Source organism: Nelumbo nucifera, chromosome 3 (assembly GCF_055504915.1).
Source record: "Nelumbo nucifera cultivar China Antique chromosome 3, China Antique-T2T, whole genome shotgun sequence".
Taxonomy (NCBI): domain Eukaryota; kingdom Viridiplantae; phylum Streptophyta; class Magnoliopsida; order Proteales; family Nelumbonaceae; genus Nelumbo; species Nelumbo nucifera.
In genome coordinates, this window is record NC_142651.1 from 9,302,533 (window position 1) to 9,330,321 (window position 27,789).

General features: G+C 37.7%; 1 protein-coding gene across 5 annotated transcripts in view; it reads left to right on the forward strand.

Moving 5' to 3' along the window:
• Positions 1–7,027: 7,027 nt before the first annotated feature.
• LOC104593193 (serine/threonine-protein kinase BLUS1) overlaps positions 7,028–27,789 on the forward strand; it is a 30,809-nt gene continuing 10,047 nt past the window's right edge. For 2 of the 5 annotated variants that reach the window (XM_010252947.3, XM_010252949.3), the window contains exons 1-10: positions 7,029–7,404; positions 15,673–15,793; positions 16,071–16,278; positions 17,671–17,925; positions 25,358–25,482; positions 25,615–25,659; positions 25,746–25,827; positions 25,939–26,007; positions 26,081–26,251; positions 26,397–26,462. In XM_010252947.3, the coding sequence (XP_010251249.1) occupies positions 16,111–16,278; positions 17,671–17,925; positions 25,358–25,482; positions 25,615–25,659; positions 25,746–25,827; positions 25,939–26,007; positions 26,081–26,251; positions 26,397–26,462 (981 nt within the window). In that variant the 5' untranslated portion in view covers positions 7,029–7,404; positions 15,673–15,793; positions 16,071–16,110. Of the gene's footprint in view, positions 7,405–15,672; positions 15,794–15,827; positions 15,893–16,070; positions 16,279–17,670; positions 17,926–25,357; positions 25,483–25,614; positions 25,660–25,745; positions 25,828–25,938; positions 26,008–26,080; positions 26,252–26,396; positions 26,463–27,789 lie in introns of all 5 variants that reach the window. The other 3 variants (XR_016084112.1, XM_010252945.3, XM_010252946.3) reach the window with 3 other exon arrangements.

Sequence of the window (27,789 nt, forward strand, 5' to 3'; positions counted from 1 at the left end):
ACTCCTGGAACATTTGAAGCAGTTGCACTCTATTATAGCTTTTGTATAACTTTATTGGTTCCATCACATCGTGGGAGAGGTGTCACTTCATCATTCAATATAATTAAGAGATCATTAGCTTTTTAATTATTTCCCAGAATCTAACGTTAATTCAATTGCCATTCATTCATGTTGACAATACCAATTACTTTTGAATTGTTCTTGCTTCTTTTGGCAAGACAATCAACAGCTCACCTGGAGTCTTCTTCTAACAGAATTTTATGCGCGCAGCTTCATTTGTGTTGCCAAAGTTAATTGTTTTCTATGGTAACAGTGAATTTGTAATTTGGTTCAGTTTTCAGGTGTTGATAAGAAATTAAGAATACATCTTTTATTAAAAAGTAGGGAAATTTATATTTTTTTTCCAATCATTTTTGCATATAATAAAAGCAGCAAAATTTCCTTCGAATAAAAAGTGACACTTAAAATTGATTTATATAAAATAGGCCGATTCCAGCCTTGAAATTTATGCTTGCATCCATCATGTACAACCAAACAAGGCACTGTAATTAAGTTTCTGAGTATAAACCCATCCATCATGCCAATTAATTAAAGCTGGTTTTAGATTCTAGCTTCTATTTAAACAAAATTTACATTCATTCAGTCGATATATTCACTTTTTGCACACTTTAGTCTCTTACCGAACTCTGGCCTAAAAGTTACTCACTAATATTAATTGTTCAAAATGTCAACACTCTTTTGTCATATCTTTTCAATGATGTCTGCCAACCATAGAATTGAATTTTGTTCGCAACTTCGCATGGCACTGTAATCCTAATCAGAAGGAATTTACTACTTTTTTCCGACCTTCCTGTAGATTTATCGAAACATTAGAGACCAAAGCTTAATTTCACTTCATATATGAATCAGGATCTCCTGTACACGAAAATTCTGTCTACATTTACTCACATAACATTATACACGGAGAGATATTTCATATATTGGCAGCAGATCCGAAGTGAATGAATACAATAGCAGCTTCACTACGGTTTCAGCCGTGGTGGAGTTCAGTTGATACTTGATTGTATTTGTATCCCAACACGAGCCATGCTGCAGTCAGACAGTCAGTCAGTTACGTAGCAATTTTGAGTTTTGCCGTGCGGCAATGGCAAAGCAATTTGTATACTCGTTTGTCTTTTCATATCGTTATTGTTAATTTTTGGTAGTAACACCACGTAATATTGGTGAGAGTAGACCTCCCGAATTTTTCGACTAATTTAACAAAGGCCCAATCTGGTTTTGCCATTTCATCTTTCCACGTGGCTAAACACCCCTTATTGCTACAATTCAGATAGAGGATAATTAAGTCATAAAGGACAAAATGAAGGAAAAGAAACAAAGTTGCTCCACGGACTGTGTTTGCTAAAGTCAACACGTCATCAAGAAGGTCTTTTGACTCTTTTCATATACTTCACGCGTTATCTATTATGCTATCTATATAAGCAAGCCTTCTTTTAAAATTATTATCAAAAGTTTTAGGTTATTATCAAAGCCCAAAAGCTTATGTGTGTGTGTGTAAACTGGTCATCTCTCCTAAAACTATATTAATTGGATGATTAAGACTCGGTCACATGTTATAGTATCAACCGCGCGGGCCAAAAATCAGCTTAAAATATCATCCAAAATGTGAGTTTTTTTTTTTTTACCTAAATGCTTAGATATATAATAATAGTAAAAAGAAACAGGAATCAAATGGTTGTCTGATCATGCTAATGATTTTTGATATAAGCTCTCTAATTTTGAACGGCGTGGAACCCCACATTATGGTGGTTGGTGGATGACCGGATCCCGATCGATCCTCCAAATCTTTGCTATACAGTAAGTCATCGGGGCCATACTGCAACTAATTGTCTTATCTCCTCATACCTCAGTCATATCCATGTCTTACCATACGGCGAGTTTGATTCCTATATATCGAAAAAAAAAAGAAACTATGAATGCAGTAAGGCATGTGAGCTAGATAATACGACAATTAAGATATTTTCCGTGGCACCAAATCAAATACATATTATAACCATAAACACTTGTTCAAATTCCTAAACATTTGTCTTAAGAATATATTAAAATAGCTGAAAAAATTAAGTCTAGTCTTAGCCTCCCTCAGAAGTATATTTCTTGCAATTATGGCTTTCCTGCCAGCAAATAATGTACTTTGCTTGAGAGATAATACTGTAAATTATATATAATAAGTTTATTTACGCCTTTCATTGACCCCATTCTTTGGGACAATAGGACTGCTATACCATGTGGCTTGACTTTGGGACAATAGGACTGCTAGCTGAATTGCTCTGCAACCGACCTTTAATACCCTCTTTCATTTCTTCTTCTTCTTTTCCAATCTCAAAATGAAAGAACAGGTGAGGTGAGATTGATAAGTGAAGAGATTCCAGCAATAAATTATGCAGAAAATTAAAAAATGGAACTTTGGCACATTTGTTAGATCCTCTCTAAAGATTTTTTACTGCATCAGCTCTAGACACTTACAAATTAAGTTTAAGAAATGTTCATCCTTCCAATCGCATTTATGGAGTCGGCCTTGCAAAATGATCATTCTTTAAAACTATTCTATTTTGATTATATCCTAGTTAGCTTTAACACAAACAAGGGCAATTTCTCTTGGTTTTTAGAATGACATGTACTAACTCCATTACCTTGAGAGGTAAGACACCGTGCGTTTCCACAAACAAATGTAATTGTCAACAAAGTCTAATCTCTATCTTGCGTCGCAAAACTTCTGTTGCATATTCGTCCAGTATGTCATCAGCTTCATAAGCCCCATCTCTCAAATTCATCAACCAATCCTTCACGTTCTCATTCTTCACTTGCATTGTCTCAGCCTCTTTAACTACAATTTGAATCTTCTCCAATATGTTTTGAAGCTTTCTTAGCTCTGCCTTGAAACCCCATGCTAGATTGATCTCATCGGCAACCAAGGAAAGCAACTTATCGATGATCCCCTCAGTGACAACAGTAGCCACAGCTTCGGCCATCTTAATTTCTAATTAATTATAATCTTCAAAAAATTAATTAATTGAAACCACCACTCCCCACCACTATAGTCTGTTTGCAACAAATGTAATGATCAATTAATCGCTTATTTGGTTGAATTGGGATCACCTGCCAACAACATCTGACACCGCACATCTTGCCATAAACCATGTATGAGATGTACGATGTCTGATGATGTTGGTAGGGTGTTGGAACTTATTCTTTTGGCTTTATTTGGTTGCCAGTTGAAATTAAGTAATATCGTTGTTGTTTTATTTCACATTTTACAACACACAACTTTCAACATTTCCGGTGGCTTTATACCATTTAGCTAATAGAATATTAGAATAAACGTCACTTTAAGGGGGTGTGATTTGGGCATAACACAATCCATTTTGACAAAAGAGGCTGATCCATTAGAGTTTTTTTTTTTCTTTTTTTGTAAGGGTCATTTATTAAAACTTGATGCAGTACGAGATTTAGACCAATTGAGTAAACATTTATAAAGTTGGTTTTGGAAGACCTATCTTAGCACATATAAGAGGAAAGTAATATTTGATATGGGAAACTATGTTTGGGCCATTTTAATAAAGCAACATCTACCAGTTGGACAATGTGAAAAGCTGACACAAAAAAATATTGGACTATACAAGATAGTTGAAGTCATCAATGAGAATGCTTATAGACAAAAGCTACCTAACCATATACGTATCCATGATGTTGTCAATGTCAAACACTTGGTACCATATGTTGGCAATCGATCAGATGATGATTTGAATCCAGTGACAGATTCTCCCCAACCTGGGGAGATGATGCAGTACAAGAGAAGGTTGATAAGTTCTATGAAAGTTTGGACCATTCCAATATACATAAGAAACAAATATTTATCGAGATAGCATCGTCATAGGATATCTATCTTAGTTCATTTTTACCAAGTTGGTGTCATCACAGAGTTTTTATCTTAGTTCATTTTTACCAAGTTAGCATTATTTCGAATTTATATTCAATTAGAACTTTCCCTTTGAAGGGTTTTAGTAGGATTCTATTTTGTAGTATTTTTTTAGATTAGCATTTTATTTTAATATGATTATATTATGGAGTGTTTTTAAATTAGGAATATGAGCCATAAGGGTGTATGCCAAAATAAAGAGTAGTTAAGGAAAGGGTGAGATAGTTTTTAATATTGAATTTTCTCTTAATTATTCAGTGAAGAATTATTTTTCTTGGTAGTTCGACTTCTGCTTTTTATTTTTTGAAGCTTTTCTCAACGTGTTTCATTTCTGTACTACGCCAAAAACCTACCTGTAGTTTGTTTTTAGATAAAAACACCCATATAATTTGCAACCTATTTACCTAATTGACCTTCCATTAAGAAAGGTTTGTGTTGCCATTTGAAAATGGTCAAATTGCCATCATGGTTTTGAAAACTGGATCAGATCGGATGGTCGAAGCAGTTGACTTGAGAAATTGGTCATGGCTTTGAGTCTAGCTTTGGACCAAAAAACTGTTTGATCAGGGCTTAGATCGGATGGTTGAACCGATTGGCCCAAGAATCGCTTCAGGTCCAATTTTGGACCCAAAAACCATTTGATTGGGGCTCAGATCAGATGGTTGATGGTTGGACCATTTGATCGATGAACCAATGGTCAAAGCGGTTCCATTTTCGTTCTGATTTTCAAAACCATGGTGGCCATCTAAACTAAGTGGAAAATGCTATGGTTGTTTATTCCAAAAATACTACTTCATATAAAAGACTTTTAGAAAGAAAACCCTAGCTTCCCCACAACAAAACTTGATTGGACAAAACTTTGAGTGTGTGATTGAAGAAGAGGTGTTAATCATGGTTATTTTTTACTTCATGTGATCCATGCTTGTAAGCTATAATTTAGCTTGCATCAGTTAGAATTGTAATTTCATAATGATGTATTTTCTTCATCTTTTTGTTATCTTATTGATGTGGTAAGAGCATTTGCATGTATTTTATTAGGGGCAAAAATGATGTTTTTATTTTTATTTTATTTTTATTAAATTTTATTGATATTATGAAATTGTTATTTTCAATTTATATTTAACATAAGGTTGATTAAGAAAATAAGTTGATAACAGTAAGGGAGTGTTTTACTAATAGATTTTAATAAATATGTGATACTATAGGGGTATATTAAAACTTTTAATAAATAGCCTGTTTTTAATAGAGTATGGATTCAGTCCTTAGTCCTTACAGAACAGAGCTGTTGTCACACTGTGTTCACAGCGTTTTAGAGTTATTCATTGAGAAAATCTCTGTATTTGTATATTTTTATTAATGAAGAGATATTCTCAATGCAGAACTACAAGTGGATGTAAATACAGTGTAAAGAAAGAGGACTGAATCCAAATTCTTCTTAACAACACTACCACATTAAAATAAGATATATATTTTTTAATCCACGGGGCTATAGTCATAGCCCCGCACATTAATTAATTAACAAGAAAATTGAAGGTATAATAATGTTCATGACGTTCGAATACGAGTCAAAGGATTATGTTATTGCAAGTTTGCAACCTACGAGTCCTTCCTTGCTTTGCTGGGTAATTTACATCCGTTTGGCTTTTGCCACGCTAGTAGCTGTCCCACTTTTTAGTTTGAACACGACAGCAACCAAGTTGTTTGTTTGGCAAAGACCAAAGATAAGAAGAAATTATTATCATCATTATAGAAAAATGCAAGAATCTTTGCTCCAAAAGGCGATAAAAGCCTTGGACCCTGTTGTTTGTTTGATAAAGTAGCGATTATTTGATCATAACGCTCTCATTTTAGTAACTACCAACTAGTGAGAGCCTTTAGCTCTATGCCTCTATCGATATTGTGGCTGTCCAAGTCCAACGTTAGCTCACTCTCTAACAGTAACAGCAAGCAAAGAGACTCGAAGATTTTCTATTTTTCAAGTCAAAGGAGTGACAAACACGTACAACATGATTAATCCAGGCTGTCCTAAACAGAAGAAGAGATTGTCTGATTCACCAGCTTCCAGCCCATTTTCTGAATTCCTAATCAGAGAGTGCCGGAATCTGCTCCTCACAGGGCGCCTTACAACGACCTCACAGGCACATACCCTGCATTGAGAATGTGCCTCCGAGGTCAGTGTGAGGCGCCATGTGTGAAGAGCAGATCCCGTCTCAATCAATCAGAAATCTCTCCCTGGGCTGTGGGTTTTCCAGATTTCTTTCAGGCTTCAAAGTTCGAAGTCGTGTATCTTTACGACGTTCACTCATAAATAATGCCATTTGTCCACTGTCAAGTAAAAAAATCTAGGTGGACCGTTTGGAAAACATTTCTCTAGGACGTCTGCCTACAAAAGTTTGCTTTTTCTCATTCTAATATATAAATCTTATTTCTAAAAGGAAAAAGCTTGGTTTTTTTTCAAATACTCCATAATGTTTTTCTTTTTTTAATTATTATTATTATTATTAGTGGATTTGATCCCGCGCCACCTTTGGAGGGACGCGGGACGCCGAGTGACGATTTCGACTACTGGGTCGTCTCGTCCCTCGTCGTCGCCACTCGGCTGTTTCCGAATTCGCAATGCGCGCCCCATTGACGCTTACAGCACATCCCAACCCTATGTTGTGAACATCTCCTCCATCTTCCAATGATAAATACGGGAGATATTCTCAATAATGTGTATGTGCTGCGCCTGTGGGCGCGCTCTGTAGAGCGCCAATGGAAACTTGCAGTTTTCATGTTTAAGATGGTAGCGTAGTAACGTACATTATCAGCGCCATAAAAAATAGTAATTTTGGTTTTGACACCAAAAACTATGGTAATTAGTTCAATTTTATATTTTTTCGGTCAGAAATCGGCATAATTGAATTGTATATGGAATTTTTTAGTAAATATATAGAAATTGGATAAATTCTGGAAAAATTGTTTCCTTATTTCGTATTTTTATTTTGGTAAATAGAAATTATTTTCCATTTTGCGCAATAAACTTTTAAGTCTCAAAATCTGAAATCAATCGGCGCCGGCGGGGCCCACTACCGTCTTCTCTCTGCATCTCTACGCTCTTTACATATCTCTCCCTATATTTTTGCGATTCCTGTTTTCTCTCTTCTTTCCTTTTCTTTCTGAATATTTTCCTCTGCAACTGAAACAGAGAGATTGAAAGTCGAAGAGGTTTCGGTTCCTTTTAGTGTTGAAAATTGAAATAGTCGATCCTACAGGACACTGTTAAAGCCTGCTCGTGAGGTGAGATTCTTGTGTCGTCGTCGCCCGTGACGGACTGGTCGAAGAAGATCAGAAGCACCGAAGGCATTCTTTTTCAAGAGTAATTTAGCTCTCTCGTCGCCAAACGTGCTGAATAAGGAATTAACTTCCCTCTGGTTGACAAACCCTAGGTTTGTATTGGCTTTGAAAACACCTTCTCATCAGGGACTTAATTGATCCATTTTCGTTTTTCTCTATATAATCAGGATCTTGAATCCGTGTGTTGAGTGTTTTCTATCCAGAACCTTCATTTATGGGAAAGTTTGGTCTTTTCATTCTTGTTAGCCGCATTGTCGTCTTGCCGGGAATAGTTTTATTCTTCAATTGTTTTAATAATTGAATATTTAAATTGATGTGCTATTCAAATTCTTATTATTCGGAAATGAATTGAAATGGAATGTTTATCGTTATATTGAAAGCTGAAGTTTTGAGCAATTTTGCAAGGAGTAGCCTTTTCGTTTTGACCGTTGCTAAAATCCATGCTATTTTAGAAGACTATACCCGCAAATTTTGGGGATCTTTCTTCTCTGTTGTCCCAATAATGATTTCGGTAGCTTGAGAGCTATGTTGGATACTATTTACATGTCTCTGCGATGTCTGTCCTGGTTTGAGTTTTGTGATTCAGCCTAGAATTCTTCAGAACAGGGTGGTAATTTATGCGAATTCCTTACATTGTTGAAGAATTATGCTTTCATGTTAAGAGCTGCCAAAGGTTTTTCCTTATACTTCTAGTGCATTCATGATACTATTTTAGGGAACACCTTGTTTGTTGATATTTTAGGTGATATTTATAAGTAGAACTTTGAATTTTAATTTCTCAGTCAGGATAAAATTTTAAGCCAGTTAAGAATGACTACCGTTCAAGTTTGGAGTGGTAGTTGAATGTTTTGATTTAGTTTTTTCATCTGAACTAGCCAAGTAGATATCATTATCAAGCGATCAAGGAAATTTACTGACGAGAAATAATAGATAAGATACACCCTATTTCTGCCCCATTTTTTCTGTGCATGCACTATACATTTTTCATTTCTAACAAGGTTAAATCTTGATTGAAGGACACCGGAATGATGGGAGGAGAGTTTATTTATTTTATGATTCCATTTTTTCGTGTGTGTGTGCTTTAACTTGCCTTTTCCTTTTGGAGGGCAGGGTTCTTCTCTTGTTTTATCTAGCTCACTCACCTGTTGGTGTTTTACATGGGACATGGCTAGGCTCCAGTTGGAGGCTAGTTGGAGCTAAATGTAGACAGCACCACAAATTACTAGGAGACTTTTTTCTGTAGGGATGCTTTGGAGATCCTGGTGCAATGCTAGAGTTCTCATCTAGGTGAAGTGGTCACTTGCACTAATTTGATTTCTATAATGCCTTTCTGCATTGTGACTGGTGAGATACTCATGGAGGTGTTTAATTCAAACCTGGTCAGTTCCAGATTTATTTATTTTTTATTTTTTTATGGGGGGCTGGTGGAATCTCTGAGTCTGCAACAAACAATATTAGATGGAGCAGATTGATTGTTAATTTGTAAGCTCACCTAGCCCACAAAGTTTTTTATCTAGAGAAAGAAAATTTTAGTCTCCTTTCAAGTATCAAATTAAGGAAAGTTCAAACTAGTAACACCAATGCAAGTGCTAATAATTGACCTCCTTAGATGGAGACCTTTTATTTAATTAATAATAAAGTAGTAACATCTTATATTTAGTATGGAAACCCAAGATTCCAGAAATATATTAGAAGTGCTATTCAATAAAACCCAGTCCATTATGCAAAAGCAAAACCATGGATCTTTTATCAGGGTTGCTAGATTGTACACCAAAGTGTCTGATCTAAGATAAGTTGAAGTGTCCTTTTTATGTTTGAGCAACAAGATAGTTGTTAAACACAAGATGACAAGAGTTAGATGTCCAGCTGACATACTCTATATTGCATCACATCATTCGACTATTTTTTTTTTTTGTATTGATCATGAAGTGCAGAAACCATAAAAAGAAGAGTTCCTATTTCTTGTGAGTGTATTGTTATGTCATCATTATCATCCATGCCTTATCCCAATTATATTATTAGTGCTTAAATAATTTCATATTACTTCTGCCTATGTCCTTCTTGTCTACCCCTAGCTCTTCTAGCCCCTTCCACTTGTAACAAATCACTTCTTCTAGCTGGAGCTGTTGGTGGTCTTCTATGCACATGACCAAACCATCTTAGCCTACTCTCTCTCATTTTATCACTTATTGGAGTTTCTTCTAGGCTTTTATGGATGGCTTCATTCCTGATCCTATCCTTTCTAATTTTCCACTCATCCATCTTAGCATTCACATTTCTGCCATACTCATTTCTTGAGTGTGTTTCTATGTATATTAAATATTTTCCTAAAATACTAGTACAACTTTAGTGATTTCTTATTATCCCATTGATTCAAAAATTTTAAATTACTTCACCACATTTCGTGACACTTATTTGATATATGTGGACTGAAATGCATATGAGTGTTGGGAGGTAGGACAACCCTGATAAAGTCAAAATTGGCTAACTTACCAGTGTATTTCCTATCTACCTTTAGGATACCAGTGAAAGTAGCAAACCAGCTAGAGAAGATCATGAGGGACTTCCTTTGGGAACCAGGAGACACCAAAAGAGACCACCTAGTGAAGTGGGAGGTGGTTTCTAGAAGTAGAGATGAAGGGGGACTAAGAATAGGAAATCTTAGGCTAAGAAATACAGCATTATTGGGGAAATGGTTGTGGAGATTGCCTTTGAAACAGGATAGACTTTGGCATAGAGTGATTATTAGCATTCATGGATTGGCAGACAATGGTTGGGATGCAGGAGTCGACCCAGGGGCTTCCTGGTGCTCTCCCTGGAAATCTATTCATGGTATTTTACCTTCATTCCTTCCTTATGTCAAATTTGATGCTTGTGCAGGAAATAAGGTCTTATTTTGGGAAGATGCTTGGGTTGGAGACACTCCCCTTAATGAAAGGTTCCCTTTTATTTATTCACTCTCTGAAAATAAAAGAAAAGTGATCTCTTCGGTCTTTACTGATAACTCTTGGGACTTGGATTTGAGGAGAGGCCTAAGGGAGTCGGAAATGACAATGGTGGATGAATTAATTAAACTTCTAGGGTCAACTTACCTAGATCAATCTTGTGTGGATAGTAGAATTTGGAAACCTTCCTCTTCTGATGTGTTCACTTGCTCTTCCTTTTTTGATATCCTCATTCAATCATCAAACCCTATAAGGAGCTCCTTCAAAGGAGATTTGGTGTCAGCCTGTACCCCCAAAAGTTCAGGCTTTTTGTTGGGAGGTGGTTATCCAAAAAATCAGTACTTAAGATTTGTTGCAAAGAAAAAGGCCAAATGTTTGCCAATCACCCCATGTTTGTAGCCTCTGCTTGGGATCTGGTGAGACGATCACACACCTATTGATTTCTTGTCCATTTGTATGCTTTATTTGGACTTGGTTCTCTTCTATCTTTGGTTGTAGGTGGACACCTCTCCCAGATGTGGCAAGCCTTTTTGACCCAAGCTTTTTCAGGCAACTGAAGGGGCGTGGAAGATTAATGTGGAGAGCCACAAGAGCAGCTATCTTATGGTCAATTTGGGAAGAAAGGAATAATAGAATCTTTAAAGGCGTGGAGAAGTCCAAGGAGGCAATTGTAGAAAGGATAATTATTATGACTATCCATTGATTGAAAACTTTGGATTTGTTTAAAGACTTCTCAGCTGAAGACATTTACAGAAATTGGGGAGTGGTGGCTTCTACAACTTCCATGAAACCTATTGTGCAGGAATTGTGGTCCCCACCAACACAACAAAGAGTGAAATTGAATTTTGATGGGAGTTCAAGAGGTAACCCGGGCTCTTCTGGAATAGGAGGAGTTTTCAGAGATGAAAATGGCAGAATTGTGGCTTTGTTTTCAGGTCCAATAGGAGTGGGGGACTCATTGAGAGCGGAGGTGATGGCCTTGCTTCAAGGTGTAAGATATGCAAAACAGTTGGGGTTACACCAAATTGAGATTGAGGGAGACTCTAAATTGTTGATCGAGTGGCTGCAATCTGGTAAGTTGGGATTCTGGATTTATAGACAGTCCACAAGGAAAATCCACAATACAACAAGGGAGATCGGTGCATGCTTCAAATGGACAAGGAGATCAGCTAATGGTTTAGCTGACACATTGGCTAAACAAGGGACTGTGAGGGAGAGTCTGTTCTGGGCAGTTTTGTAAGAAAGATAACTGGGGCTCAACACCTACTTAGGGGTTGACAGCTGTACTTAAATCTGGAAAGTTATTTTAAAGTTATTTAATGAAGTTACTGTTTCCAATAAGAAAAGCATATGCTTGTAGATAGGTGTTGCCTAGGCATTGATTGGATGGCCAACCAGGCTTTTTGGAGGCCTGCTGCCTAGGCAATCAACTAAGCGAGTGGTATGGATATAAACATTGTCAAGTATGTGCCTAATCCATTTTTGGGTTATATGTCCCCCTATGCTTTTTTCCCCTTTTTGCCACCACGTATGTTCCCTATGTTTTGGTAATTGATACAAGTGTGCCTCACCCATCTTGGGTCAATACAAGTGTATATACACCTAAAAAAGTTAGGGTTCTTAATCCTTTGGAGGTGTTCATTACTTTAAACTAGGGAGGTTATATCTTTATGCATTTGTTTTGAAAGTTAGGTGTACTATAGTTGTCATTTGGTAATTTAGTAATTTAGTTTACAGCTGAATAGCTTATAATTAAAATGCAATTACATAATAGTAATGTATAATTGTATAGAAGTCCGAAAGTGCATGGTTCAAAAACTTACCAGTTGCTCAGAAGGTCAATCTTTGGAATTAGAACTTATAACGGGGTCTCAAAAAACAAGTAATTTCTGCTGGGCCTTTATCCTTTTTTTAGGTTCACTAGGGTTCTTATTGGTTGGAACTTCTAGTTATCTTGGTAGGAATCTGATATCCTGATTTCCGTCTTTGCAAATCATTTTTTTCCACAGGGAATCGTGATGTCTTTCTATGGGATCGCAGGTCTGTTCATTAGCTCCTATTTGTGGTGCACAATTTTGTGGAGTGTAGGTAGTGGTTATGATCGATTTGATAGAAAAGAAGGAATAATGTGTATTTTTCGTCGGGGATTTCCTGGAAAAAATCGTCGTATCATCCTTCGATTCCTTATGAGAGATATCCAGTCGATCAGAATAGAAGTTAAAAGAGGGTATTTATCCTCATCATGTCCTTTATATGGAAACCAGAGGCCAGGGAGCCATTCCCTTAACTTGTACTGATGAAAATTTACCTTCGTTATAGATCTTACATTGAAAACCAGGGACCTTGGCTTTGTGGATGTTGGATATTTCTCAATGTAGCGATTTCGTCTGTGCAATGTAGTCTGTTAAAGGAATTGCATTATTGACTTGTTCAAACTTGGGAGAAATGGGACATTAAGTGCTAATCCCAGTAACATGCGTGTGAAGTGAAGTGCAAAGTGTATTTATTTATTCTTGGAAACTCCAATAAGGACTTCCTTCATGTCATTGTCCAAATAAGTTCATTTGAGAGCTTCCAGAAAATGGTGACCATGTCCTGATAGTTTATTATAGTACTTTAAAATTATTATCCAGGTTATCAGAAAAAATAAAATGTCCAGTAAGCATTTAACTTATTTGAAAAGAAGTCACTAGGAAAGAATTGAGATGTTTAAAAAGAAAAGATAGGACTTTTTAGGGCACCTCAAAACTGTTTTAAATGTCCTTCTCCAGATACAGGAACTTGTTTAGTTGATTGGGCATTGGTGCCTAGGGATATCCCACATTTAGGAGGAGAAATTTTGTTTATAATTTGATGCCTTTTTCTTGGTGGACTCTCTTGGTGTGTGTGTGTGTGTGTCATGTATGTATAAAATTTAAGTTGTTGATCAGAAAGAAGACTTTTATTTATTTATCTTTTTTGAGAAGAGGAAACTTGTATCATTCATTAAGATCAAGAAGAGGGTGAATGTACAGGCAGAGCACAAAACAAAAGACCACCCAAAAAAGTTTCTCTATATAAAAAAGCCTTATCCACCCCTGATTTAGCCAAGAAATCAGCTTTGGAATTCTGTTCCCTTGGTATCCATCTAAAATACAAGACAAGGAAGAAGATAAGTCCTGTATCTCATTAAGAAGATGAGCCAGCCTTCAAGGGCCCTTCTCATTGTGGACTTGCCCAACCAACAGCATTCCTAGAGTCCCCCTCAACAACAACAGATCTGACTTGGATCAATTTAGCAATTCTCAAGCCAGTCAGCAGAGCCCTGACATAGTAACATCAGCTTCGGATGCATCAGCAGAGACAGCTGGCCCACTATAAGCCCAAATAATGATGCCAACTGTCAGAAAAACTCAGTGCTTCAGATCTGTTTTAAGTATCAATCCTGACCAGTTATTGTTTTACTTTGACAAGTCAGACTGTTATCTTGTGCATTCACCTTACGTGTTTTTTTTTTTTTAAATTGTTGTCATCATCCAGATATGACCAATTTGCTCCGGTCTTCATCAGTTGAGAAAGCATTTCTACTTTTGGACAGATTTAGAAGTGAACCTTTTTCTTTAATAGATAATGCGATTACATTATTGAACATATGATGAAGATTAGAAAATGAAGTTATCTGAGTGGTTCAACGTGGTCTCTGATATCTATGTGGAAATTGCTTAATGGACCATTTTTGTAATAGTCATTTCCAATAATTTTTAATGAAGCCAAATTTGAACATTCTGTCTACATTTTTCTTATTAGTTAGTATTTATTACATGCTTGTTTCTGCTTATGGTGCTTTCCCTAAGCAAACATCTTTTTATGTATATTCATGTCAGTGTGCATGGTGGACACTGCTTTACTCAAAAAGATGGATGAAATGGATGAAAGTTAAAAAATGAAAAATCACTTGGAAAGAATACCAACTGAAATATGCTATTAGTCAACACTACTGATTGATGCCTAGGTGCGTAGGTAAGGCGCATTTCATGGCCTGTGTCCTGCCTAGCCCCAGGCACAGTCCCTTTAGTAAGGCCAGCGCAGGGTGTGCCTTGCACCTTAGCCCAGGCGCACACCTTTATTAATATTGTTCATTCCATTCTTCTTAATAAAAGGCATTTTTTAAAGGTAAGGAATTGAAACTAAATTATAAAATTGGTTTTTAAGTAGGAAATTCTTCTTAATAAAAGGCATTTTTTAAAGGTAAGGAATTGAAACTAAATTATAAAATTGGTTTTTAAGTAGGAATTAAGAATTTAAGACCCTAGCATGGACTTATTTGGGCTTGCCTGAAGGGGCTTGGTAAAATGTGGCTCCTAGAATTATAGTAACGCAATTGGGAAAGAAATAAAGAGATTGGAAATTTCACGTTCTTGAATTGTTCAATGGTTGAATATGTTTTATTTTATATGCATGTTTAATTTTATTTTTATGTTTTTACTTTGCATATGTTTTATATGTTAAGTTTATGTGTTCTAATTTGAGCTAATAAGCTTTTTAAACCATTTATTTTGAAATTAGGTATGCATTTTTTAAATTCTTAATACTTGTAATATTTTTCATTTTTTTTTTGCATTTTTGTACCTTTTTTGAATTTTTTTTTTAAACTTTGGCACATCATATCTAAAAGGCATGCACTTCGCCTTGCACCTTGCACCTCAGGTGCAAAAAGCCCCTTTTACTTGTGCTTTTAAAACACTGATCAGCACACAGTCAGCACATTAGAAAAATTAGAAAAAGAACAGAAAGAATAATCAAAGCTATAAAAGAGAACCAAGAAAACATTATTACCACTATGCAACAAATGTATGTTTTAGTTGGTGTTTGATGTGGATGTGTATACGTAAATATGTATGCCATCCTTTGGTTTGAATTTGGAAATTCATCCATAATTGGATTCTTTAACGTCCCCATTTGGAAATTGGTTGGATAATTGGATTTATGTTTATGCAAATTTTGCAGTTGCTAGGGTTTTGGTCATTGCCACCTAGATGGGGAAAATATAAAGCCTATTGAAAATGATATAAAACTGTAGCTCAGAATCAAGCTTTCTTCTACTTTAACTAATTCATCCGGGTCAATTGATATTTTGCATTTGCTTTGGTAGATTAATGTTAGACATGAACTGTTATATATGATGTGTGTTTCTTAAAAGGTCATTTGCTTGTGCCTCCCTTTCCTGTTGGTACCTTTGATTATGGAATCAGCAGAACATGCTTTACTTAATTTTGTTCTGGACTCAAGCTACTATTTCTTTGATGTCTTATATGTTCTCTGTGTCATCCTGAGGTACCTTTCTTCGTTTTTTTTGTGCCTCTTTAGCTAGGTTATCAAAGTTTATTTATTTATTTTTTATTTGAAGTTGTATAATCTTGGTGCATGATTTTGCAGATGACACTGGAGAAGGCTATATTTCTCCCCTTACACACATATCCTCACTATCTATACAGAACTCTATTTTGACATTACTTAGGAGGGATTATGTTTCTTCTGGCGCTTGCCTGGGATCTTGGTAATCTAACTGAAAATTTTCTTTTCTTTTTCAGATAGCATGATGGAAAGATGCTGAGTTTTTTCATCTGCTAGAAATATTATGGTTTTCTAAAATTATGTAAGCTATTGCTTTCAAATGGTTTTGTACAAGAGGAGAATATTTGGATAGCATGAAATTATTAGATTTGCATATAAATTTGATTTTGAATAAAGGGGATTGTTAGCAGTTTGGAAGAAACCCCATATTAATTTTGTTGTTACTTAGTTATGTTATTTTTGTTTTCTTAAACTTCCAGGAGTACAAAGGGTTTAAATGATGTGCTATGAGAAAGAACCATGGAACATATACCGGAGAAGAGATTTCCAGTCAATTCAAATGATTACAAGTTGTATGAGGAAGTTGGTGAAGGAGTCAGTGCCACAGTTTACCGTGCTTTATGCATTCCCTTTAATGAGATAGTTGCTATCAAGGTTCTTGACCTTGAAAAGTGCAATAGTGATTTGGTATGTGTCCTTTGTCTCCTTATTAATTTGAGGTCATATTTAATTATATTTTTGTGGAGTTTTCTTAATATTATATGTAACAGTACATGTAGTTGTGTTGTGTCACTAGCCAATTAACTTTTTTCCCATCCTGGGCAAGGTTCAAAGTATCGGTACTAAAAACTCACTGCTCAATGTTTTATTAGTTTTTTTTTTTTTTTCAGAATTTGATTTTTGGAGATGTTTTTTAAGTGCTTTTTTATTGAAATAAATGGGGGTCCTGAACCACCTGTAAATAGGTGTATCGAGACCAAAAGATACGATACGATATGCCCGATACGGGGTGTATCGTATCGATACTTTGAACCTTGATCCTGGGTGCCTGTTCTTCAAATAATTATCTGTTGATTTATTTCAATGCTGCCATGATCCAAACAGTCTCTTCCCTTAATAAATGTTGCACCAATACAGACATGGACATTGGAACCCAATAATGTCTTGAGTATGTGACCAAATGAGATAAAAAACTGGTACACTCCTAGATATGTCCATAAAATAGACCATTAAAAAGTCTCTCTCTCTCTCTTGCTATATATATATATATACTCAATTGCTGTGAGTATCCAGTTCCCCGCACTGAAATAGCCAATAGGCTTCTACCGGGTTCATGTTTCCTAGTGGGAGATGAATTATGTCTCCATGATATTGACAGGCCGAGCATTACCAGGTCAGGCTTGCCAGATGCCTTTCCACAATCATTGACAGCCGTCTTGTGCTTGGAGTACATTTTCCTTCTATCCTTTCGACAGACCATGTGCATTCCTACTCCACTCAGAATGGGTACTGGAGAAGAGTTGGGTTGGCACCCCTAGCTCTATTCTAGCTTCCTTTTAGTACAAGAGTGGGATTGTAACATCGTATACCCATAGGAAAAGTCATATGTATAAAAAGTTCTCCGTGTTATCTCCAAAAATTCTATAGGACGAGATTCTATTGCTTATTCATAGAAATTTATTTATGTCGAAGCAAGGAGAAAAGGAAAATGATATGTAGAAATATCCCTCAAAATTCATGGTGTTGGAATCCATTATGTTTCTGGCACGAACACTTCGTATATATTGGAGTCTTAGAGAGGCCCTCAATAAACTGAATGTGTAGTTTATCCAGAACGAGATTTATTTTTAGAATATTTCATGACTTTTCTTGACCAAATGAGAAAGGTCAAAATATTTCCTCAAGTCTTGTAGAAGAGAATGCATTTTAGGCATGTTAAAGCTTGGGTGTTTGACCTAACAACTGAGTCTTTGTTGACAGGTTGAATATAAAATCTTTCTTTACCATCACTATAAATGCATGAGAGTTGGCTAACCTGTTACTTATGGCCTCTTTTGTATTCTTTTGTGATCTATACAGGACAGTATTCGCCGGGAGGTGCAGACAATGAGCTTGATTGACCACCCTAATGTATTAAGGGCATATTGCTCTTTCACAGCTGACCGCAGTCTCTGGGTTGTAATGCCTTACATGTCTGGGGGATCTTGCCTTCACATCATGAAGTCTGCTTTTCCAGAGGGTTTTGAAGAGCCAGTTATTGCTACGTTATTGCGTGAGGTTCTAAAAGCTCTTGTTTATCTCCATGCCCATGGGCTCATCCATAGAGATGTTAAGGCAAGTCTTATTATTTTGTGGTCCTGTAGGTTGCTACAGTTCATCCACTCAAGAATAAAACTATTTAATTGCATGCTTGTTTTTGCTAGAATTTCAATTTTCTATGAGCAGAAACCATGAGATATGTATCCCCATAGCTTTGAACTCTGATTGGAAGCATTTTCAAGTATTTTAGTCATCTTATCCATATTAGAAATGATGAAATATATATATATATATTTTCATTTTGGGGATTTCAACTCTTTATTAATCCCATATATGTCCTGAATGGTATTGAAAAGGTATGATACCTAGAACACTTATAAGTTATTTTTTTTATCTGAAAAAGAAATTATTTTATTAGATTTAAAGAAAGCTGTAGCAGTACAAAGGATGTCACCCCCAAGAGCTTATCAAGTTACAGTTACAAAGAAATCCCAAAAAGGCTAATAAGTTTCCAGCATCCCAAAATACATCAGATTGCAATTTAGCTCAAAAGCCATCTCTGGCAGTTCCTTGCTTGCCAATGCATCTGCCATTCCATTTGCCGACCTTCTTATCCACCCAAAAGTGGATTTGAATCTCTTTGCCAAGGTGTCGATCTCTCTGAAAGCATGCCTGTATTTCCATGGAGCTGATCTGATATTCTTGGACCAAGATATGACTGAGAATCTCCTTCCACTTCCAATTCCCTTTACTCCAAATTGTACAGCAAGCCTTAATCCATGTAAGAGAGCCATCACTTCAGCTTGTACTGAATCTCCAAAGCCAAGTGGTCCTTAAAATAATGCCACCACCACTCCTTCGTGGTTTCTAATAACACCTCCTATTCCTGCCCTTCCTGGATAACCCAATGAACTACCATCAAAGTTAAGCTGCAGTTTGTTAGAAGATGGAGGTTTCCGAACCATTCTTGCACTTTCTGTAGGTCTAACTGTTTGTGCCACTTCAGCCCAGGATCTTATTATGTCATTTGTTGAGAATTCTCAAAAGAGATCCAAAGTTTTTACCCAATGTGCTGTTCTTACTGTTACGGCTTCAAACAGTTCCTCCTTTGATTTGCTCTTCTCATTAAAGATTCTCTGATTTCTTTCTTCCTATACAGTCCAGATCAGCGCTGCTCTTGCTGTCTTTCACATAACTCTTTCTCTCTTCTTCTGTTGCCTTAAGAAACTGGAATTGAATAGGCCTACTGCATCCTGTGGAGGATCCCATCTTCAACCAAAGAAAGAACAAATGTATTTCCATATACAAGACACAAAGGGCTGGTAACAAGTAAATGAGGAAGGGTCTCTGATTGGTTAAATTTATAAGTTATAACCAATCAACCAGTATTCATCTAAATTCATATAGGTTTCTGATTGGTTAAAATTTTCAGGTATCATACCATTTTGGTACCACAGAAACCGCCATATATATTATATCACTAATAGATCATGCATTCTTTTTGTGTGTCCTTGTTCTCTTAATTGAGCTTGTTCTTCTCTGGTTGGTTATTAACATTTTACAGTGAATACCATATTTGTTTCTTTTGTTGTGCCTATTTAGAAATTTGAAGGAGCTTGCAAGGTCAGCTCCGGTGGTAGTGCCTTCTTTTCATACTTGGGCTCCTCCTAGCGGATTTATCAAGTTGAATTTTGATGGGAGCTGTATTGGGAATCCAGGGCATTTGGGTGTTGGGGGAGTACTAAGGAATGAGGAAGGAAACATAATTGCTCTTTTTTCTGGTCCAATAGGAGTGGGTGACTCTCTTTGGGCTGAGATCATGGCAGCCTTGGAAGGTGTACAAAGAGCCAAGGATTTGGTCATTACTAAACTGGTTATAGGACACTCCAAGTTGGTGGTGGGCTGGCCAAAGAAAGAGATAACTGGATTTTGGAACTATAGCAATGAAAAGAGGAAATTCAAGTGGATAGCAAAGGATATTGAAATTAAGCTGAATTGGATTAAAAGAAGTGCTAACTCTTTTGCTGATGGGTTAACTAAGCAAGCAGTGAATAGGGATGCTTTGTTTTGGGCTAATATGTAACTTGGTTTTTGTTTTTTTTTTGGTTGGGGAGTTAAGAGAGTTTATCTCCCCCTCTCCTTTATATTTGTTAGAATGTTAGAGTTATGTTCGGCTGATAAGAGTTCTTATTAGACCATTCTTATGTTTAATTTATCTTGTAACTGGGCTTGTGTTAATGGGCCTAATCCTGTTTAATGATTTAAGTCATCTGGGTGTCCCATCACTAATCAGGGGCATCCCAGTAATTTCTTGTACCTTGTACTATATTCATCTATAAATAAAGGACTGGTCGACTGGCTAGTACAGTTCGACATTCTCTTCAGTTCTGTGGTTCTCTTCTCTTCCTTGCTACTTCGAGTATAGCTCTTCAGATTACATGGTATCAGAGCATTAGCTCCTTCCTGGTTTCAGTAGGCGCATTCTCTTCTCTTGCTGTCTTTTCATCTTCTCTCTTCCTTTTCTGGGTTGCTGCAGTGAAGACCTAGGAGTGTAAGAGAGTAAAGCAAGTTCGAACCTAGGGTTTCTCTTGGTTGTAGGACTCAAGGGAAGTAAGACCCAGAAGTTATCTCTTCCTCTAGAGATAACAGGCCTGTTACAAGGTCCTCAAACCTGGAAAACCCTAATCTGCACAGCTTGCAGATTACCTCTCGTGAGTATAACTTCAGAGAGTGGTCTGTCTCAGCAGTGCTGTTCATTACCTCTCGTGAGTTCACAGGCTATTTGGATGGAGACAAGAAACAACCAGAAATTGGCAGTTCTGAATACACCGTGTGGCGCAAGGAAAATGCCACACATGTCTTGGTTGTTGGCCTCTATGACTCCTAGGGTGGCCAGAACTGTTCATCATTTCCCCACAGCTGCTAAAATTTGGGAGAAAATATCTAAGACATATGGCCAGAAAAAGAACAATGCTAGAATCTACAGGCTGAACCAAGACATTGCAGCCCTACGGCAAGGAGACATGTCCGTGGCAACCTACTTTGCAACACTGGAAGGCCTCTGGGAAGAGCTTGACCACCATTTGATTTTGGATTGGGATGTTAATGATAAGGGGAGGCATGATAAGCAGATTGAGGAGGGCAGCCTTCAAGTTTCTGGCGGGTCTTGACCCTGTATATGAAGGTATAAGGTCACAAATTCTAGGGAGAGATGAATTACTTGAGCTTCACCATGTCTACTACCTGGTGAGGAATGAAGAAGTAAGGAGAAAGGAGATGTAAGTTGACTACCAGACACAGTCAACAGAACTACCTGGAGAACATTCAGCCTTAGTCTCCACTAAGGGGAATAGATTTTCAGACAAGAAGTCCCTCAAGTGTACACATTGTGGTGGTGAGAAACACACAAAGGAGAAATGTTGGGTCTTGTACCCTCATCTGAAGCCAGTTGCTCTGAGAAAGGACAAAAGGCAACATAAGGGCCACACAGCAAGTGGGAATCTTGCCACCAACAACAGTAGTGACAACTCACAGAGTATTCAGACAGTGTCATCTTCCACCGCAAGGCAGGCTGCCGACTCCTCTGGACCAAGTACTTCGGGCTTCACAGCTAGTGAGGTAGAGGTTCTCAGCCGGGCATTAGCCCGTCTGAAGAACAATTCTTTAGCTTCCACCTCTCTTGCCAAATCAGGTACAGCCTCTGCATTTAGTGCATCTAGTTCCATTAATTCTACCTCTTGGGTGATTGATTCCGGAGCCACTGACCATATGACACATATGTCCTCCTTATTCTCTACATATCATTTGTTGTCTGGCCAGGATAAGATGAGAGTAGTTGATGGGTCCCTCTCTACCATCTCTGGAAAGGGGATGGTTGACCTAAGCAAGGATCTCTCTCTTAAATCAGTCCTACACGTTCCTAGTCTTACCTCAAATCTGTTGTCTGTTTCAAAGCTTACGAAAAACTTGAACTGCAGTATAACTTTCTTTCCTTCTCATTGTGTCTTCCATGACAGATTGACGAGGAGAACGATTGGGAGTGGTCATGAGTATGGGGGCCTCTACTATTTTGATGAAGATGTCAGCTCAGCCTTGCAAGCTTCTACTACTAGTCCGGAAAGTGTGGAGTCAATAGCTAGGCTGCACTTGTGGCATGCTAGGCTAGGTCATTTGTCCTTTTCTTCCTTAGCAATGTTGTTTCCCGAATTATGTAAGGGCATTCCGAGTCAGAGTTTAATTTGTGATGTGTGTCAAATGTCAAAACAATGTAGATCAATGTATCCAATTTCTAGTAATGAAATTCAAGCCCCTTTTGATTTGGTTCATTCTGATGTTTGGGGTCCTTCACCCATTGTTTCCATTGATGGCTTTCGTTACTTTATCAGTTTTATTGACCATTATTCTCGGTGCACTTGGATTTATCTGTTGAAAGGACGTGAAGAAGTTCCCCGGATAACTATGATGTTTTGCAAGATGGTTGAAACACAATTTGATAAAAAGATCAAGCAATTCCGTTCAGACAATGCAGCTGAATACTTTGAAAGATCCCTGAACTCATTCATGGAAGATGCAGGCATGTTACATCAATCATCATGTGCTTACACCCCTCAGCAAAATGGAGTCGCTAAGCGCAAGAACAGGCATCTATTGGAGACAGCTCGAGCCCTTCTTTTCCAGCACAATGTGCCCAAGCAATATTGGTCTCAAGCTGTTCTCACTGCATCATACCTGATAAATCGGATGCCATCTAAGGTATTGGGTATGAAAACCCCTTTCTCTGTTTTGTCCCCCACTCTTCCAGAATTTCCTCTTCCCCCGCGGGTTTTTGGTTGTACATGCTTCATACATGTGAAGGATCCAAAGAAGACCAAACTGGATCCTAAGGCTACAAAGGGAATATTTTTGGGGTACTCTCCTACGCAGAAGAGGTATAAGTGTTATGATCCTGTCTCCAAGAAAAAATGTCACCAGGGATGTAGTCTTTTTTGAGTCTCAACCCTATTTCCAGTCTTCTCAGAATCCTCTTCAGGGGGAGAGTAGTGGGTTGGAAGAGGATTCTCATTCTCCCTTCTTTTTTGTTCCCATTTCATCACCTTCCACTACTACTAGCTGTAACATTCCGGGTCAACCTAGTGAGACTTCCACTGTGCCAATTGCTTCTCCAGATTCGGCTGATGCTTCTGAAGGTTCCAGTAAACAAGAGAAAGAGATACTTACATACAGTAGAAGGAAGAAGGCCCCTCAACCTCATGATTGCAACCAGTTGAACTCAGATCAATCTGTCTCTGCAATCCAAGGTAATTCTGACTCACTCAATTCAGATTTGGATCTTCCTATTGCTCTCCGTAAGCCTGTTCGTTCTTGTACCACTCGGCATCCCATAGCCGATTATGTTTCTTACTCACACTTATCCCCTGCCTATCATTCCTTTGTGTCTGCTCTTTCCTCTGTATGTGTCCCTTCCAGGTATTCAGAGGCGGCATCTGATCCAAGGTGGAAAGAAGCCATGAATGAGGAGATGAAAGCCCTAATGAAAGCAAGGACATGGGAATTGGTGGACCTGCCAGAGGGGAAAAGCACTGTTGGGTGCAAGTGGGTATTCACAGTAAAGCACAGGGAAGATGGGTCAATTGAGAGGTACAAGGCCAGACTTGTGGCAAAGGGATTTACACAAAAGGAAGGAATTGACTACAAGGAAACCTTTGCCCCAGTAGCAAAGCTCAACACAATCAGAGTTCTACTGTCACTAGCAGCAAAATTCTCTTGGGAACTTCATCAGCTGGATGTGAAGAATGCCTTCCTAAATGGTGATCTTCATGAAGAGGTATTCATGTAACCCCCACCTGGATATGATGTTGGAAAGAAGGTATGTAAACTAAGGAAAGCATTATATGGTTTGAAGCAATCTCCCCGGGCATGGTTTGAGAGATTTTGTTTGGCCATGAAGAAAGTAGGGTACACTCGGAGTAGTGCAGATCATACATTGTTTACAAGGAGACAGGATGACAAACTTACAGCACTCATTGTGTATGTGGATGATATGGTGATTACTGGAAATGATGTGAAAGAGATGAAGAGACTGAAGGAGTTCTTAGCTTCAGAATTTGAGATCAAAGACCTGAGAAATCTGAGATACTTTCTTGGAATTGAAGTTGCTAGATCAAGAGAAGGAATCTACATATGTCAAAGAAAGTATGTGCTAGATCTCCTAGAGGAAACATGCATGATGGGGTGCAGGCCAGCAGACACTCCAATAGAACCAAGCCATGGATTACAAGAATCAATGGGTGAGGAATACTGTGATAAGGAAAGGTACCAAAAGTTGGTAGGAAAACTGATATACTTATCCCTTACTCGGCCAGACATTGCCTATGCAGTGCATGTTGTCAGTCAATTCATGCACTCACCAAAGACCCCTCATATGAGAGCAGTGGAAAGAATCCTCAGATACTTGAAGACTTGCCCAGGGAAAGGAATTCTATTCAGAAAAAAACAGCAGACTTGAAATTGAAACCTACACTGATGCGGATTGGGCTGGATCTGTTGGAGACAGAAAATCAACCTCAGGTTACTGTACATTCTTGGGAGGAAACCTAGTCACATGGCGCAGTAAGAAGCAGAATGTTGTGGCTAGATCAAGTGCAGAAGCAGAATACCGGGCTATGGCACACGGGGTTGCTGAACTCTTATGGCTCAGGACTCTCCTTAATGAGCTTGGTATCAAGACTAAGGGTCCTCTCAAGCTGTATTGTGATAATAAAGCTGCTATCAACATTGCCAACAATCCTGTGCAGCATGACAGGACAAAACATATTGAAATTGATCGACACTTTGTCAGAGAGAGAATTATTTCAGCAGAACTCTGTGTGCCTTATACTCCATCAGAGATGCAGATTGCAGATGTATTAACTAAAGGGCTGGCATCAACGAAGTTCAGGGACATACTTGGCAAGCTAAACATGATTGATATCCATGCTTAGCTTGAGGGGGAGTGTTAGAATGTTAGAGTTATGTTCGGCTGATAAGAGTTCTTATTAGCCCATTCTTATGTTTAACTTATCTTGTAACTGGGCTTGTGTTAATGGGCCTAATCCTGTTTAATGATTTAAGTCATCTGGGTGTCCCATCACTAATCAGGGGCATCCCAGTAATTTCTTGTACCTTGTACTATATTCATCTATAAATAAAGGACTGGTCGACTGGCTAGTACAGTTCGACATTCTCTTCAGTTCTGTGGTTCTCTTCTCTTCCTTGCTACTTCGAGTATAGCTCTTCAGATTACAATATTTAATCTCCATTTTTCTTATCAAAGTTATTCGTTATTGATCAAACAAAATTTAAAAATATGGTAACAAATAGTTCTAACATGCATGCAATGAAAAGAAGATTAGCTATTTATAATGTGTACCAAATTGCATTTTTTTCAGTAATGCTCTCTTTTTCCCCGAGTTTTGTATGCTATTCCTTGCTTTCTTAGTTGACAACTTTGTGTTGAACTCTCTTGCAGGCTGGCAATATCTTAATTGATTCCAATGGAGCAGTCAAGCTAGGAGATTTTGGAGTATCAGCATGCATGTTTGACACTGGTGATAGACAGCGTTCAAGAAATACTTTTGTTGGAACCCCATGCTGGTGCTTTGTTGGATCTCTTTAGTTTGCTCTGTTTTGGTTATTGAATTCCTATTTTTGGTTTCAAATTGGTAAATTACATGACTTTGAAACTTTGTTTTGAATCTAAACATTCTATTTGTATGTCTTTTGTAGGATGGCTCCTGAAGTTATGCAACAATTGCATGGATATGATTTTAAGTGAGTGTTGACATGTCAACTTAATATTGTATAACCTTTTATTGTTTTAATATAGGGCATTTTAAGATTATTTTTTTGTAAAACAGAGCAGATATTTGGTCATTTGGGATAACTGCACTTGAGCTTGCTCATGGTCATGCCCCATTTTCCAAGTATCCACCAATGAAGGTGACTAAATCGAATCTCAAGAAACGATATTAATTCAGTTTAATGTAAATATTATCCGCTGGTTATACAAAAAAGTTCTGTTCTTGCTGCATTGTCTTCCTCTTGGTGCAGGTTTTGTTGATGACCTTACAAAATGCGCCACCAGGTCTTGACTATGAAAGAGACAAGAAATTTTCAAAGGTATATGATATTTTGTAATGACTTGATAGCCAACTATTTATGGGTATTGTTTTGAAAGTTGTGTTTTTTGTAGTCTTTTAAGGAGATGGTAGCAACATGCCTGGTGAAAGATCCTAAGAAGCGTCCTACACCAGAAAAGCTTTTGAAGCACAGTTTCTTCAAACATGCACGTTCAAATGATTATCTATCTCGGACCATTCTTGATGGACTTTCTCCTCTTGGTGATCGTTTTAGGATGCTGAAGGTGTGTATTTTTTTTATGATGTAAGGTGTAAAGTTCATACCACTTTCCATGTTTTTTGTAATGACAGTTTGTAAGTTCTATCAGGAGTTATGACCTCCTTTTCGTTTAATCTTTTAATCAATTTGTTATGTTATCTTCATTTCAGGCAAAAGAGGCTGATTTCCTAGCTCAGAACAAGGTTATGTATGGAGATAAAGAACAGTTGTCACAGGTAAATTTCATAATGCTTTCTTTTACCACTTTTGTTTTATGATTGGTAACAAAGAAGATTTCAGTAGTCATTAACATGGAAGTGTATGTATTGTATTTCTGTAGTAGGAAACCTAAATTTCTCAATGAAACCAGTTGATAATATACCATGTTCTGCTCCTTGATGCAAACCATGAATCTAAATCTATAAGTGAGCTGGTAGCACAGCATTTAAGAAGAAGCTTGCTGGATGGATAAAAATTCTAACCAGTGTTTTAAAAGGCGTCGGAGGTGTACATCTGGATGCATGCCTCCAAGCGTGTTGCCCCCAAAATGCCCTGAGGCATATGCCTCATATGCCTTTTCCAGGAGGTGTGCTAGAGGCGTATGCCTCATGCGCCTGATGCACACCTCATACACAAAGACAAAAAAAATGAAAAAAGAAAAGAATGGGAAGGGAAATAAAAAGAAAGAGAAGAAAAAGAGAAAAGAAAAGAAAAGAAAAGAAAAGAAAAGAGAAGGGAAGGAAAGAGAAGGGGAAAGAAAGTGGGCTGGGGGCTTCACCCCCTAGACCCCCAACCCCTTTTCAATACAGCTCAATTTGGTTTTTTTTTGCTATGCATCTTCGTCCTTCTTAATATAAAAGATTTTTATTAGAAATAAAGAAAAATGTAATCCTCGTTCCTCTTCTTCCTCCCCCCCCCCCTCCCCTCTTTCTTCCTCCTCATCCCCCTCCTCTTAAGGAGGCTTATACCTCTTACGTTCTAAACTACGTCTCACGCCTCTAGGTGGTGGAATGCCTCATGTCACGCCTCTGCATTTTAAAACATTGGTCCTAACAAAGTGCAGCGCCTTAGTGAGTAGTGACCTATCTAACCTACCAGTATACTATTTTCCTCTTTTCTCCATGCCTTTCAGTGGCATTGGATAGACTTTCTACAAGCTGGGTGAAGTGACAAGAAATTTCCGATTTGATGGATGGGGCCAAATATGCACTTCTAGGGAAGTGGCATTTATGCCAAATGAATTTAGCCCTTCTAAGAAAAGGCTATAGATTTGGGAATGTAGAAGAGCCTTTGTGAAGAAGGGCAATTCTAATTAAGTAGAGGTGCATGGAGAAGGGTCAGACTTCTGCCATCTCCATTATATGGGTCTAGCACTTGGAAGAGAATCCTTAATCACACTCATGATCTATTGTGATGAATGTCCATTGCCAGGCAAATACAGGTGTATGGGATAAACATTGGAGAGCCTCCCTCCATCATGTATGGGTCTGGCACTTTTTTTTTATCAATAATGGCTGTGGACAGAACAGAATGGAAAAAGGGGATTCAATGTAGCCAACTTCA